Genomic DNA, 15,972 nt, shown 5'->3' with positions numbered 1-15,972 from the left:
AGGCACAGCCAGGAGGTGACCCAAGGCAGTCCCCTCTGGAGCCCGGGCTGACTGCCCCCCACCCAGAGCCTAGCAGAGAGTTCACATCAGCAAATGCTGGTTGTTGGTTACCACTCCATCATTTCCAGGGAAAACTGTTAACACATAACCCTGTGGGGGAAGAGGGAGAATCCCCCTCTGCCCTTTCCCTTAAGGTTCTTATGGCTGGCGAAATAATTAACAAGACAGGTTAGCAGGAGAAAATAATACCAAGTTTAATAACATGTATACATGGAAGAAACCAGAGACACTGAGTTTCTCAACACAATAGTAGAAATTCTCATCTTAAATACCATCTTCATCATTTCTTATGGCTGAGTAGTATTCCATTGTGTATATATACCACATCTTCTTTATCCATTCATCCCTTAATGGACACTTAGGTTGTGAAATCCAGCCATTTGTGACAACATGGATGGACATTGAGGGTATTATGCAAAGTGAAATAAGTCAGAGGGAGAAGGTCAAATACCGTATGATTTCCTTCATTAAGTAGTAGATAATAACAACAATAACAAACACATAGAGACAGAGATTGGATTGGTGGTTACCAGAGGGGAAGGGGGGAGAGAGGAGGGCGAAAGGGATAATTCGGTACACGTGTGTGGTGATTGGTTGTAATTAGTATTTGGGTGGTGAACATGATGTAATCTATGCAGAAATAGAAGTATAATGATGTACACCTGAAATTTATACAATGTTATAAACCAATGTTACTGCAATAAACAAAAACAAAAACAAACAAACAAACAAAATAATACTATCTTCAGCTAAAGACAACGGAGGATGTTGGGGGTGGGGGGAGTCAGTTACAGGAGATTACCACTAAAGCACAGTAAACAAGAGTAAGGTTATTATGCAGATTTAAGGCCTCACCTTCCACATTGATAAGTTTCTAGAAATGAGGTCATCCCCCCTCTTCCCAATACAGAGAGGGAGATACCGTTACAAATGGAGGTTTCCCTTATAAATGTAAATGTTTGTCTGGCAACTCCCTGCAGGGCCATCTAGAGAATGTGGCCAGAGACACAGAATTTTTGATAAGATGGGCTTGTTGGTGCCTTTCCTATTGTAACATCTATTTTACGTTATATTACAGCCATCAGATAGTAACTCCTTCCTGGAACAGATCTTCTATGTCAAATTCTTTAGGCAGTTAGTGGGGGAGGTCAAATGTCCGTCAGAGAAAACAATCAAGGTAAAGAGATATATTTCAGGGTGCCCAAATCTTGATCTCCCACAACCCAAACCAGTAAAGGTGTACCTGGATCCTGTGCCCAGACACATGGGAATAAAGCGTTTTCAGCTCAGCTCATCTGTGCCCCTAGGTCTCAGCAGCAGGCACCTTTGAGGGCAGGAAGGAGGTTGGGGACAAGGAAGAGCCTATTTCTCCCAGGGACATTGCCCACGCCCTACATGACCAACGTCTCTGACAAGGGGCCTGCCTTGTGCATCCACCAATGAAACCAACACAGGGAGTGCCATCACTTCCCAGACATTGGGACACTCAGAAAGTGGGCCACCCCCGGGCGCTGACACATGGCACTGTGCTGCTGGCATGCTCCTGGGAATGGACAAAGCAGGGAGCAGTGTGTGTGAAGGGAAGGGCATGGGTGTGCCCAGAACTTTTCACAACCGAAGGGGACCCAAACCAGGGCACTGGATGTGAGGGTGTTAGCCAGACAAGAGCCTGTCCCTGGGCCTCATTCACAACAGACCAAACAGTGGGCCCAAGGTGCCTTAATTTCCGGCATTTGACAGAAAAGTATGCCGCAGAGTGATTATGAAGACGACTCAGACATGCAGACACCTGGAAAAGGGCCTGCTGTGGGTAAACAATTACAGCCCGTCACGAAGAGAGAGCTGTCAAAGACTTCTCAAAAGAGTCTAGAAATTAAACTGTCTATCACAAGCCAGCTTTGTCTCTTTTCCTTCCCTTCTCCCAGCAAATTGACTTTATTTCTGTCTTCCTTAGAAGCATCCTATTCCACAATAGGAAACCCTGTTACCAAGTCAACACTATATCAGTAATGTTCTACGAAAATAAATCTTCTGGACATATCATGGCCAGAGCAAAAAGAGACCAGGGCAAAGGACAGGTCTTGGGTAGATTTTTTCTAAAGTCACAGAAAGAAACTGGGGAACACCTGCCATTCCTTTGGTTCCCTACTTGAGTCTTGCTGTTCTTCAAGGGCTTTCCTCTGATACTGAATCATCCAACTCTGATTCATGTCTGGGTCCCCCACTAGACTAGAAACCACAGCTTATTCAGCCTTGCACCTCCACTCTCTGGCACCGTGCTTGGCTCAAGGCAGGTACTTCGTAACTGTCCATTGAATTAAGTAATAATTAATTAACCTGAAGCTGTCCACAATCAATCCCTGCCTCCCTCCACCCCCTTCACCACTCAGATATACCAAACAAGCTCCTATTCAGTGGGCCCACAGGGTCCCTGCTCTCCCATGTCTGTGCCTTTACACACCTGCTCTTCTGCGTGCAACCCACTACTCACCACCTCTCCACATCACCTGAGCCATTACAGCTGAATGGCTCCGTGAGGGTCTGCACTCTGGCAGCTGGCATTCAGATCCTGGTCCAGCCACTCATGATTGTACAACCTTGGATAAATTGTTTAATCTGCTAACAGTTTCATTTCCTCCACTGGAATTATGGGATTAACGGAAGCGCCCACCTCAAAGGATTCTGAAAAGGATTATCTGAGATGCTGCTTGCAAAGTGATGAGCACAGTTCCCATTCTCAAGAGATGTTGGCTGTTGTTGTTACTACCGTGATGATGATGATGATGATGATGAAGCTCCCTAAAAGCTTACCTGAGCCTCTCCTCTGCCCTTTTCAGATTCTCTTTTGCATTAGAGTACCATCTCCCCCGAGAGCCTGCAGGGTCCCTGAGGGCATGCCCCAGGCCCCATCTGATCTCCCACCACTGCAGCTCCTCCGGCTTGCCTTCCCCACAGCAGGCTCCTTGAATGTACAATAACCACAGCCCAGAGTGCACTAAAAAGCCACACCCAGTATGGACTGGGTCTTCCTATATCAAAAAGTTGGTTTTCAAAGATGCTCTGATAAATGCCACATGCTCAGAAAGGAACCATGCCCTCTTCTGAATAAGGGAACAGCCTTTCATAAAGGCAGCTGATGGCTTGGGAACATCCACGAAATGTTAAGTCAAGACTCAGTGCACGTGAAAAGAATTCTCAGCCTGTCTCTCCTGTCTTTCTGGTCAACAGGAAGACCGAGTCATCAAGGGAAACAAGCTCTTGAAATCAAACAGTCCAACCACACCCAACTTCCATGTTGACAGACTAGTCACCTCAGCTGACGGTGCCAAAGACAGAAAAAATGTGAGTTAGGGGTTTCCTGGTGATGTTACACCATTTACGCTGCACTTAACTCAATCCCATAACCATTATTCTGACACTTTTTGTGACATTTGACCAAGTGGCTCTTCTAAAAAAAAACACACAGACACACACACACAACTCCAGAGGGCTAATTTCCCAATAAACAAACATCTGGGTTAATAGCAGCTGCCTTTAAAATACACTCCGGTTAGAATTTATAAAGTTCGCCTCTAGATTAAAACATTCCAACCAAAAGTAAAAGAGACCCCAGGATTTTGTTTATTCACTAAATAATGAAATTTGAGCTTTCTAAGGAAATGAAGCTATTTTAAAAAGACAGTGAAAATATATGTTCTATTACAAATTCTTCTATAAACACCTGAAGGTTTTAAAGGATCAAAAGCAGACAAATGATATCTTATATTAAACTCCTAATAAAACCCAGGAGAACAAATCTAATTTATGTGGTAACAAAGTATTTTTCATCCTTATGTTACAAGTATTCTTCTAAATTTATCTACTGCTTTCCTTGCGTTATTATGGAATCACACTAAACCTCGCGGCCAAATGAATGAAATTCATCAACTACTATTAACAAAACAAAAGGTTGAACTTATTTCATGAGGAAATTAGAGGGTATGAATCAGGATTTGTGGCTGAATACCCTTCTATTCTCTGGAATCCCAGCTCTGAATGACTCCTTTACTGCCTCCCTCCCTCCCCTGCCAACATGCAAATTGCTCCATCCGATTTGTGTCTGCAGCCAGAATATTTGTGGCATTTGTATCTAGACTCAGAACAATCCATTCTTCATAAATCTAGGACACGACCACAGATTTCTCACCATATCCCATGTGAACATTCATCTCCAAATTGTGTTTTACGGCACACGAGATGTGAAATCTTTGAAGAATGGGGATAAGTGAAAAATACAAGCTTCCCCCTATTAAAACCATGGAGCAAACTAGTTAGACACACATTAGTTCCTTTATTTCTAGGATTTATATAAGATTTAAGTTAGAGCAGAAATGGAAAAAGCCTGATTTCAATACTCAACTGTTATGTAATGCCCTACTCACAAACACCCTAATTTTTCAACTCCCCTGAGATTTACAAAAATCCAGTTTATTTTCCAGTAGAAAAGTAATTATTAAAAAGCAATTAAAATAATACTTGAATGCTCATATACTGTTCTGGGCATTTCAGGATGTTTGAAGACACAATGATCTTTCCAATCATCTCTAATTAACAAGATTTCCTTCATAAAATCAGAGGGCTTGCTTTCAAAATGCAAATATATTCCTCATGTGCTCTGTGAAAGCTCTGGAACAACCACTTAAGTTCCCAGAGGCAGGAGACACAATAGCTGGTCAACAAGAATAACCTTTGAGCTACGAGGTTGCCCGTCCAAAAGCTGCATTATTGTTCTATAACAAAAGGGAGTTTACATATTTCCTCTGCTACAGAAAGGCCTTATGGCAATTCTCCAGGAGTCAATTAGCATCAGCAAGGAGTCCTGGACACTTGGCTCCCATACAGGGCAGCCTCTTGGCTAAGAGTGGGGCTCAGAGCTGGCTGCCTGCATGTGACTCCAGACTCTAGCTTTGTGGCTTTGGGCAAGTTCCCTCATCTCTCTAGGATGCAGCTCTGCACCTGCAAAATGTAGACAAAAATGACAACTTCCTCACTGGGATGCTGGGTGGGACTAAATCAGGTAAGCCTTTCTTAAGCTCTCAGCAAAGTGCCCAGCACACAGGAAGTGAAGTGTGAAAGGTAGTAATTGCCAGGGGGTAGGGTGAAGAGGTAAAAATAATCCCAATACATCCTCCAGCTACTGAGGTGCTTGCCCATTTATTCTAGAAGCAGAGACACGAGACACTATCCAGGGGTTGAGTCATACAGTGGTCTCATCAGTGCTCACCAACTGAGCAGCTAAAACCAGAAAAGTGGTTAACAGAACTATCTATGGTGCCTGAGTTTGGCAAAACCGAGGCTTATCCTAAAAGGAGATGGAGCAGGAAGATCTGTTCGCTCATTCCAGTCTCCTTTTACTGTAAATATTTGGAGACAACTTGGCAGAGCTCAGGGAAGCAGGTCCCTTCTGTTTCCAAAGTGTCGGCAATTACTACTTCCCACGTGACCAAGCAGCGCCCACCATGATCTGAAACTGAATTTTAATTCCATGGGCCGCTCACCTTCTCCTTCTTCCAGGCTGCTTGCTGTCTTCAGCAGGGGTTAGAAAAGCAGAAATGAAAACCCATTTGGTTCATACTTGGGAGAGTGGTCCAGTCAGCCATGAAATCATGGTACTTACAAACATGAGGCGGGTAGGTATGTTGTCTGACTGCACGAGAGGATTTTTATAGAGCCAGATCTCTTCCGGCTGGATGACTCTCTGGAATGGATCCAAAAACTCCGTAAAACTGAAACAAAACAAAGAAAGAGGCATGAGGGCTGAGCACAAGGCAGTTGCCCATAGTTCCCAAGAAAGCTGTTCCTGCAAGCCCTCAGGTGGAGAATCAGCCCTCTGCCGAAGAGGAGGACAAAGGCTGTCCCTGCCGATGGTTCTCAGCCAGGTCCAACTGGGAAAGATCCAAAGAATTACTGAGACTTTGTAGGATCTTCTGTCACCACTTGCCAGCAAGGACCAATTCTGGGCATAGAGAAGAGCTGTGAGGCTGACATACAAAGATCCTAAGAACTTGGGGCTCCAAAGTGAACTGGACGCTAAAGTGCAGAATGCTGGCTCAGACTGGGGCCAGGCAGGGCCAGCAGCACGGTGTCTGGGAACGAAATGGGCTTGAGTTGGAGCAAAGGTGAGGGAGGAGCTGGCAGCACTGGGAAAAGAACTGGCCTGTTCTCGCCTCCATGTTACCTGGACAGTGCCCTGCCACCCTCGCCACCACTAGGGGGCGGAGGGAGAAAGAAAAGCTTCCAAGAGAAGAGGGAAGATTGGGATGGGAGAGACATGCAGAGGAGAGGAGGAAGGAAGGGAAAAGGGGAAGGAGGTACATTCTGGGGCTGCTGCCAAGAAACCAGAGAGCTTTAAGCATCCAACTCCTCATCTCGTCACCTTCCCGACCCCTCTCACACCCTGGGAACCCCCAACACCCAGGCAGATGAAAAGCAATCACCATGAAGAGAAAAACTGGGGGAGGGCGACAGAGACCACAGGGATGTGGTTTGCTTTGTCAGCTCGCAGCCAACAGGCCACCTCCCAGCTCTCCAGCCCAATTCTCCATGGGCTGCAGTCAGTTCAGAATGGCTAGAGATGTGGCTGGAGACACCAAGGGGCCAGGTGACTCGGGGCTTGAGGGAACGAATTGAGAGAAGGCAAAGGGGCCAGGTGAAGGAATGTGGCTTTTGAGCCAATGAGGGATTCCGCAGAGAAGTGTGAGATGAGATTTCCAGTTCAAGGTAGTGGTGAAGATGGGGAACTGGAACAGAGAAGGCAAGGTGGAGACAGTTAGGGGGTTATGGCAGCTGTCCCATCAAGAGACGCCTGCAGAGTGAAGAAAGGGGCAGGACAGGATGGAAGAACATGCAGGTGGGAGGTGAGGGTGGGCAAAGCGGATTCTAAGGCTCTGCCTTGGGCTTCCAGGAAAAGGGGTACCATTAACCAAGATGAGGAGCAGGGGGATTGGGATTGGGAGGATGAAGAGGAGGAGGCCAACTGTCTCCTCCTCCAGGAAACCATCCAGGGGCACCAGCAGCCCTGGTTTGCCCAGGATTCTCCCAGTTTTAGCACTGCAAGTCCTGTGTCCCAGGAAACCCCGCAGTCCTGGGCAAACTGGATGGTGGGTCATCCTAAAGTCGTCTCACCCCTGGATAAAACCAGGAGTCTCACAGCCTCGGGTTCTAGTCTAGACTCGAGACTTTATATGACCGTCAGCTGTTTGCACGTCCAGCTACACTGTGAGGGTGTGGAGGGCAGGGGCCACTCCAGGGTTGTGTCCTCAGAGCCCAGCAGGATGGGACTCTCAGTGACTGCAGAATTTGATGTCTGTTTCGGACTCTGAACAGCTGCCACAGAAAGTATTCCCAATTTGATCAGCCTCACACTGAATTCTATCATGTGTCTAAAGGGACCTAAAATTCAACCTTTTCTCTCTCTATACAGGTCTCTCCCTCCTTCCTTCCCTCTTTACCTCCCTCCCTACTTTCTCCTCCTCCTACCTCTCTCTCTCTCCCTCTCCCTGCCCTCCATCTCCCTCTCTCTTTCCTCCCTCCATCTCTCCATCCCTCTTTTTCTCTCTCACTCTCCTCTTACTGAGGTTGAAGTCCTAAAATTCCGTCATGTATTTATGTAATTTCCAGAAGCAAGTGGTGCCGGTCCGTGACTGTTCTGCTCAGCACTGTGCCTGGCGCCTCTGCCAGGCACATGAGAGTCACTTGGGAAACATTTATTGGATGATTGAATGAACCCATGCAATGCCAGCATCGCAGACCCAGCCAACTCTCCACCAGCCCTGAATCTGGAACATTCCTGTTGCGGGATCTTACTGTAAGTGTGCTGAGATCCCTTCACTGGTACGCAAGTGACTTCTGCTAAGGGCGCTCAAAACCTCCTCCAAAACGAGGCCTGGGGAGCGCGCTGCCTGGGCAGTGGGCAACCTGCTTTCTGCCCTGGCTCTGCCATTAAGCTGCTCTGTGCCTCGGAACAAGCCTCTCCCCCTCACTGGGCCTCAGTGTCCTCACCAGCAACGTGGGAGGTTCGACTAAGTCAGAGGCATCAACTGAGATGGATCAGAAGCATTTGGAGAGCACCCCACCCCAGACCTACAGTCTCGGTATGGACAGGGCCTGGTCATGTGGATTTTAGAACACTCCCGGCTGATCCCAAAGGGCCCTGAGTACCTAGCACTGAACCAGATGATCCCTAGGGGTCCTGCACCCTTGTCCCCAAGTCAAGGAGGCCTGGTGAATTAACTCTCCCCATTAACCGTTCTTCCATCCGCTGCAGGACAGGCTCTGGAGTCAAGCCCATCTTGTTCAAATCCCAGCTCTGGCTGTGTGGCTTTTGGTGAGTTCCTTAACATCCCTGAGGCTCAGTCTCCCCATATGCAAAATGGGCACACCTTACAGAGTGGGAATGAAAATGAAAGAATGTGTATAGACTACCTAACAGAGCATGAACAGAAACTAGTATTTCATCACCATTATCCACCTAGCTCCACCTGTAAGTTTTTCTAGACAGTTTTCAGGCTTATTTTTTGTTTTATTTATGACAAGCTACTCATTGCTCCCAAGTGGTTTTAAAACATTTTAAATAAAACGAAGTAAAATGAATTTTGTTTGAATGACATTTTTAAGAACACGTAACCTACTTGTGAAAACCAAAGCTTCCAGAATACTCCAGTTACTATGGCTGCATAACAAATTATCTGAAACTTGATGGCTTAAAACAACCATTTTATTTTGCTCATGATTTTGTGGATCAGGAAATTGAGAAGGCAGTTCTCACTTAAGATACCGCCTGTGGTCACAGTGGTCAGACGTGAGCCCGGGCTTGACTGGGCTGGACATCAAGGTGGTCACTCTCCAGGCTGGCCGCTGATGCTGGCTGTGGGCCTGCAGCTCAGCCAGAGCGACTGCCTAGAGCACCCACCCAGCGCCTCCAGCACCGCAGCCTCAGGCTGGTCAGAATTCTCCATGGCTGCTGGCTGCACCCAGAAAGGGTATCCCAAGAGAAGCAAGCAGAAGTGGAACGGCTTTTCTGACCTAGCCTCAGAAGTCTTGTGGCATCACGTCCACCACATGCTCTTGATTACAAACGAGTCATGAGGTCAGCCCGGATCAGGAGAGGGGAATGGACTCCATCTCTCGGCAGGGGTGTGGCAAGGTCTCACGATAGAAAAGCAGCTAAGAGGAGAGACATGGCTGCAGCCACCTTTAAAATGCAATCTGCCTCCTAGAGCGTCATCACCGTAAAGGTCACACAGCCCCCACGCTCAGAGCCCCTAGAACCCGGACTCCCCTTTCTTCCCCACACAGCCGGCCACAGGGCCAGGGAACTGGCCCACCGCTGAGCACCATCCTTCCTCACTTTGTTCGTCTCCCAGGCGTTACTATCCTCACGGCAATTTGTGAAAGCCTCGCGCACCCAGCCTTTTGCACAATCCCTCACCCCATCCCGAGTGGCTGCAGCCAGGACACAATATCAAGCAAATTATATCCTCTGGGAGCAGCAGGACCAAGAAAGATAGATGTCCCTTCTCCAGCCATGCTCCAGCCACCAGCATCTGCCTCTGAGAATCCGGACAGGGAGGCAGCTGTGCAGAGGACATGGGTCTCAAAAGGCAAAGGAGGGCAGAGGCAGGCACGTGGTGGAATGGAGAGCTCCGGAGACATTAAAGGGTGTTCCCAAGAAAGTACGTGTCAGGCCTGCAAACATCCTTCCACAAGCTCCTTGGAAGTTTGGAAACCCTGTTTTCAGGTGAGAAATTCAGGCGTGGGCTCCAACTGCCTGTTCACCAGGGCGCCCTATGCACCGAGGACGCCCCAGGGGTGCATTAGAGCAGCGCTTCCGGAACGTTAATGTGCCCAGGAACCACCTGGGGGTCTTGTGTCTGCAAATGCAGCAGGTGCGGGGAGGGGCCTGGCCCAGCATCTCCAGCAAGCTTCTCGGTGATGCTGGTGCTGCTGACCCGAGGATCGAACCTTGCGTTGCAAGAGGCCAGGGCGTCAGCATCACCAGGAAGCTTGTTATAAATGCAGAATCTGGGGCCCCGGCCCAGATCTACTGAGTCAGAATCTTCATTTTTATCAAGATCTGCAGGGGATTCCTGTGAGCCCTACAGCTGGAGACACAGAGCTCTCAGGGAAGGCCAGGGGTTCCCAGCCTCGGCCATTTAACAACCAATTTGGCCAGCTTTGCCTTATCCTTCCTCCACCTGTACTGTGACTTTTCTTTAGACTTTGTCAACTAACCTCAGTTTATTCTAGAAGAATCTTCATGTCACTGTTTAATTATACATAAATATAATTAATTATATTTATGGAGGGAATCAGAATTCCCTCCATAAACAGCTGGTGAACGTCAAAACAGATACAATGAAAACAAGAGTGCTATTAAATTCTACCTCGATGCTGTTGCCTCTGAGCAGAGGCCTGCCCTCTCTGGGAGAGTCAACAAGACCTTCCCATGCCAGATGGAAGGACGGGAGAGAAGTGGAAGGAGGTGAGCATGCCCTCTCCACGACTGGAATTAGGGGGCCACACCCACATACAACCGAAACGCACTTTGCAAAGCCCCTAAAATCATCTTGAGCACAACTTGTGTCATAGGAAAAAGTAGGAAAAAACAGATGAAAAACAAAAATGACAACTCAAAAGCACAGCAATTTGGGGCCACTTGGTGCAAAAGAAAACAGCCCTGCCGGCCTTAAAACTCCTGCAAGTGCCAGCATGTTCCAGGCCAGTGTGACAACCCATGTCCTTGAGTTTTCAAGAAAAGGCTGAAGAGGGGCCGGCCCCGTGGCTTGGTGGTTAAGTGCGCGCGCTCTGCTGCTGGCGGCACGGGTTCGGATCCCGGGCGCACACCGACGCACCGCTTCTCCGGCCATACTGAGGCCGCGTCCCACATACAGCAACTAGAAGGATGTGCAACTATGACGTACAACTATCTAGTGGGGCTTTGGGGGAAAAAAAAAGGAGGAGGATTGGCAATAGATGTTAGCTCAGAGCCGGTCTTCCTCAGTAAAAAGAGGAGGATTAGCATGGATGTTAGCTCAGGGCTGCTCTTCCTCACAAAAAAAAAAAAAAAGAAGAAGAAAATGCAGCAACTCTTTGACCACTGGGAGGTGTGCAAACATTTAGTTTACTTTCATTTCCAATAAATACAATGCAGATAAAAACATCTCAACGCCCAAAGAGATCCACCAACACACAGCTCCTCATTCTCCGGGGATGAGGATCAAACCCGTCCTCACTGCAAATGGCATTCGCCCACCTCTGCAAAGACTCATGAAGGACAGAAGAACTGGTGTGACAATTGGTGTAACTCAGGGCCCTTGGTACTCCAAGTTTGTGGATAAATGGCCCAGTCATCCATTTCATATCACATTATGACCAAGAGTGGCACAGACTCCTAAGACTTCATCAGGCTTGATGACCAAAAATAAACGGACGGGACGAGTTCTGTGTGAGAATGAGGCATGGAAATCTAACAGGTCAGAAGCTGTCATTTATTAATCATTTCAATGAAAAAAGGCTATTTCATGAGACCGCATAGGTATGAAACCAAGATTTTCTTCATTGTTATCGATGAACTCGGATTCAGCAACCAGCACCAGTCTAGCCTCAAAACATCTGACTTCTTCCCCCATGAAAAGCATTCCCTGAACGTTAGCTGTTGTCAGCAACATCACTGCCCTTAATAGGGAGTCAAAACTAAAAATAAAATGTCTACACTGTATGGGTCAAAATGCTTCCATGTGAAAAGCGTGAAGTTGCCACCAAAGTAAACATATCATTTCCTTTCGTGAAAATTATCACTGTCCAAAGTCAGCTAACTCGCTGTTGGATTTTGATCCAAGACACACTCTTCAATTTCTTTGCTGTCTGAATCGGACAGTTATCTTCATCTAACTGTATCTTAATTTCTCCTTGGCAAAGTAGGGACAATGTGACTTGTTTTCTCCTTAGTTTTCTGATGATACAGTTGAAAGAACTTGGAAAACATACACTACAAAAGTTCAAAGATGTTATTCTAATTTTATGCTGAGCAATTCTCTCTTTAATTCATGCATAGCTCATGCATAGTATAGATGCCTAGATCCTCCTTAAACCAGCTTCTTACCTACATATCTCATACATGCACACACATGCACACGCACACACACACATACACACAAACATGCACACACACACATCAAGCCCAAACTTAACTGAGCAGAAGGCAAGCAAAGGCAGGCAATTTTCTAAGATATAGAGAGAATCCACTAAAATTAGCTGAAATAGAAAAGAGGCAAAGGGAGAGCTGATGTGGACACAGCATGAAAACCAGGCAGAAAATGAAAATGGAAGTGAAGCCAAAGTCAAACAGAACAGATGAATGCTTCCTTTTTTCCCTCCTGGGAGACCTTGGCTGCCAGTTACTCCTTCATGTGAAAACCACAGCCGCCTCCCTTCCTTGGTCACCGGAATCTTCACCTATGAGTGGTGGATCCAATTCCAGGGGCATGCCCTGCACCCCAGGGGGCTTTCCAGGCCTTTGACCAGTCTGGCATCCAATAAGAACATGACTTAACCTCTCAGAGGATCCCCAGACTAGGGCCAGCAGGGGTGGCATCCAGAGTAGTGACAGATACACACCACATTCACATACACTCACACACACGCGCACACACTCTCTCTCTCTCCTCGTGGCTAGTCCTGTTTTCATAGCCTAACATGACTTTAAGCAGCCTAGGATGCATACCTGCTTATGTAGGAGGGAGCATAGCAGGGGAGAGACAGCAGACTATAATCTTTGCCTACTGTTTATTCATTCAACAAACACTTACTGAGTGCCTGCAGCGGGCCAGCTACTGTCCTCTGAACTCTGGGGAGTAAAACACACATGGCTGCCACTCATGTGGAGATTACAGTCAAGGGACCTTAAGTCCCACCTGATTGGGGAAAGAGACATCGAGGTCTTAAGCTATAGGTACCAGAACACCGTCTGCACAGACTGCCACCCCACTCTGCTCTGAGGAAATGTCTGGTTTGGGGCCTCGGTCGTTGTACCCATGAGATGGTCTCCAACCCAGAGCCACCTGTGAGGACCCCAGTCCCCTGGGGATGGTCCAGGGTGTGTATCTACCACTGTTCACATGCTGAATGTGGCAACAGATTCATCCCAGAGTTGGGAACCCCAAAGAATGGCTGGTCTTGACATCACACTAGCAGGACCAGCAAGTCCCTGAACAAGGGACCGTGATGCCACAGTCCCCTGTGCCTCTTCTAACTCAAAGTCAAGTTCCCAAAGCCCCAGAATCTCCCACCATCTTCTATAGATTCCCTAGATTTGTCAATAACCATTAACTCATGTACACTGATAGCACACTTTTTCGAGATAGGTTAACACTTCAGTCACAAACTAGACATAGATTTCTCCCTCCTTTCCCCTACCATAAATAACACAAGATTATACTGAAATATGAACTGAATCAAACCACTAGACTTGGTTCAAATCTCTGCTTTGGCATTTGCCAGCTGGATGGCTTTAGAAAAGTTACTTAACCTCTCTGAGACTTCACATCTCCCTCCCACCCCCCATGATGGCCATACTTCCAGGGCAGTAATAATCTGCTATCATTGGCAATAATAAACGTTAGGATCTGGCACAGGGCCTGGGGCACTGAAGGCCTCCATCACAGGTGGCTGCTCTTCTTGCAAAGGTGAACATGAATGATGCTGATGACACATTGACCGGGTCCAAGAAGGCTTCCCCACCCTCTTTATGTCCCATCTGGGGGCGGTGAGGTTGTGTGTTGGGGGAAGGGGATCGGACAGAAGGATGTCAATGACCACCATTCACCATTCGACCATTCTATGAGCAAACGATGGCCCAGAAAGTCACTTTTGAACCTTGCGATCCGAAGGAGGAGAAACAAGACATGGGATAACCCAGCTTTCCAGGCGAGAGCAGAAAGGAAAGCCCGTTTCTTTATTGCACTATTGACTCTTCCTCTCTAGCGAGCCTCTCCCGTGTAAGAAGGAAAACACTTACATGCGGGCATCAGATGCAGTTGGCAGAGCGGGCAGGGAGGAGGCATATCAAATTTTCCATTAGTCCTGGGGACAGGCCATGGAGAGAACGTATTGATGAATTTCAGTCACATACCATGGAACAACAATTTGGTCAATGATGGACCATGTATACGATGGTGGTCAAATAAGATTAGTACCATACAGCCTATGTATGTAGTAGGCTGGATCATCTAGGTTTGTATAAGTACATTCTATGATGTTCTCACAACGGCAAATCACCTAATGATGCATTTCTCAGAAGGTGTCGCCATTGTTAAATAACGCACAATTGTATCTCTGTGAGCCAGTGAACCAGTGACCTGCCTCCGGGCAGACCTTACCCTGAATCAGGGGGGTTGGCCACCCCAAAAGCAAGAGTAACTGTTATAATAATAACTAGTTATCATGTTTGGAGCCACTTGTGCCAAGGCCTTTACTTGGAGCTTTCCAACATCACTTCCTTTCATCTTCATAAGAACCCCATGAGGCATAAATGACTGTTATTCCCATTTTAGAGGTGAGGGCACTGAAGCTACATGACACAGGGTGTCTTGCCTAAGTCCACAGAGCTCTACGTGCCATAGACTGTCCACTATTCCACGACCTCCTCTGCACATGCACCAGAATTCTAAGGAGGTCAAGGAACACGCAAATACACACACACACACACACACACACCTCCCACCAGTGTAACGGCATCTGCAATTACTTTAATAAGAGATGAAATTTTCCACAATTAGAAATATAGCCTTGCTCTTGGAACATGCAACACGTTGCTCTCAATTCTCACTCAGTGTGAAGAATGAGACCAGATTCTTGCAGAGAGCAGTTTGATGTTTGTTGTAAAGAAGGGAAGGAAAGAAATAACGCACAGAGAAGGAGGTGGAAAGAAATGAAGACCCCGAGAAGTTGCTCCCAACAACTCCATCCTCCCTGTCATGTGGAGAGGCAGGTGCCCCTGCAGTAGCTGACTTAATCAAAGCAAGCTGCCCCTCACCTGGAGAACTGCATCCAGGAGACCAGTCCTGGACGAGACAAGGGACAGCTCCTGGAGTCACCAACCCTCTCTTGGGGACAGTCCCTCCTGCTCTGCAATAAGCCTCACAATAGATGAAAAGACTGAGGCTCAGCAAGTGTAATTGCCAGCGGGGCAGAGGCAGAGCCAGGATTCACACTCTCCTCTTCTCACTCCAACTCTCATGCCCTTTTCAACTGTGTGGGCATAGACTCTGGAGGGGCACCTGGGATGTATTTCCACTCATCCCTTACCAGCTGTGTGACCATAGACAAGGCACGTCACCTCCCTGGACCTCAGTTTCCTCATCTGTAAAGTAATGCTGATAATAGCACCTGCCTCAGAGGGTTGATATGAAGAGTAAATAAGTTGTAAGATGAGGTGCTTAGAGGGCTGCCTGAATGTAGTGAGTGTTTTGTGTGTTGCTGTACTGCAGCATAAAGCTAAAATTAAGGACCAATATGATGTCCTGCCTTCACATCTGAAAGCAGAAGGAATTTGAATGGCCTAATCACAATGCCCCCTCCCCACTCTGCTCAGTGGGGTCCCCCAGCCAAACAACCCTCCTGACCTAGGGGACCAGGTACAGTACCCGCTTATCCCTGAGTTTTGAGTTTCAGTTCCCTGCCAGCCCATGGAATTAGTCTAACAAACCAATTACATCCTTTTGCGGAAACCAGGGGGCACCTCACTCTCTTGATACTACAAAGCTTCCTCCCACAGCCCCTGGTTGTTCACTCTGCTCCTGTGTCGTCCCACATGGCATGCAGTGTCCTCCTCCCCTGGCCTGTGTATACATGTGACTCCTGTTGATCTCATCC

At 47.4% G+C, this 15,972-nt stretch overlaps 1 protein-coding gene across 1 annotated transcript in view; it reads right to left on the bottom strand.

The window, feature by feature from the left end:
* The window catches only part of PLPP4 (phospholipid phosphatase 4), a 121,682-nt gene that overhangs the window by 71,580 nt on the left and 34,130 nt on the right, over positions 1–15,972 (bottom strand). The window contains exon 2 of the mRNA XM_004428136.3: positions 5,717–5,825. Coding sequence (XP_004428193.1) covers positions 5,717–5,825 — 109 coding nt within the window. The remainder of the gene's footprint in view (positions 1–5,716; positions 5,826–15,972) is intronic.

The sequence above is a fragment of the Ceratotherium simum genome, chromosome 6 (assembly GCF_057802395.1).
Source record: "Ceratotherium simum simum isolate JZ-2026a chromosome 6, ASM5780239v1, whole genome shotgun sequence".
NCBI lineage: Eukaryota > Metazoa > Chordata > Mammalia > Perissodactyla > Rhinocerotidae > Ceratotherium > Ceratotherium simum.
Note: the sequence above shows the minus strand (reverse complement) of the source record. Positions and strands in the feature narration are given on the sequence as shown.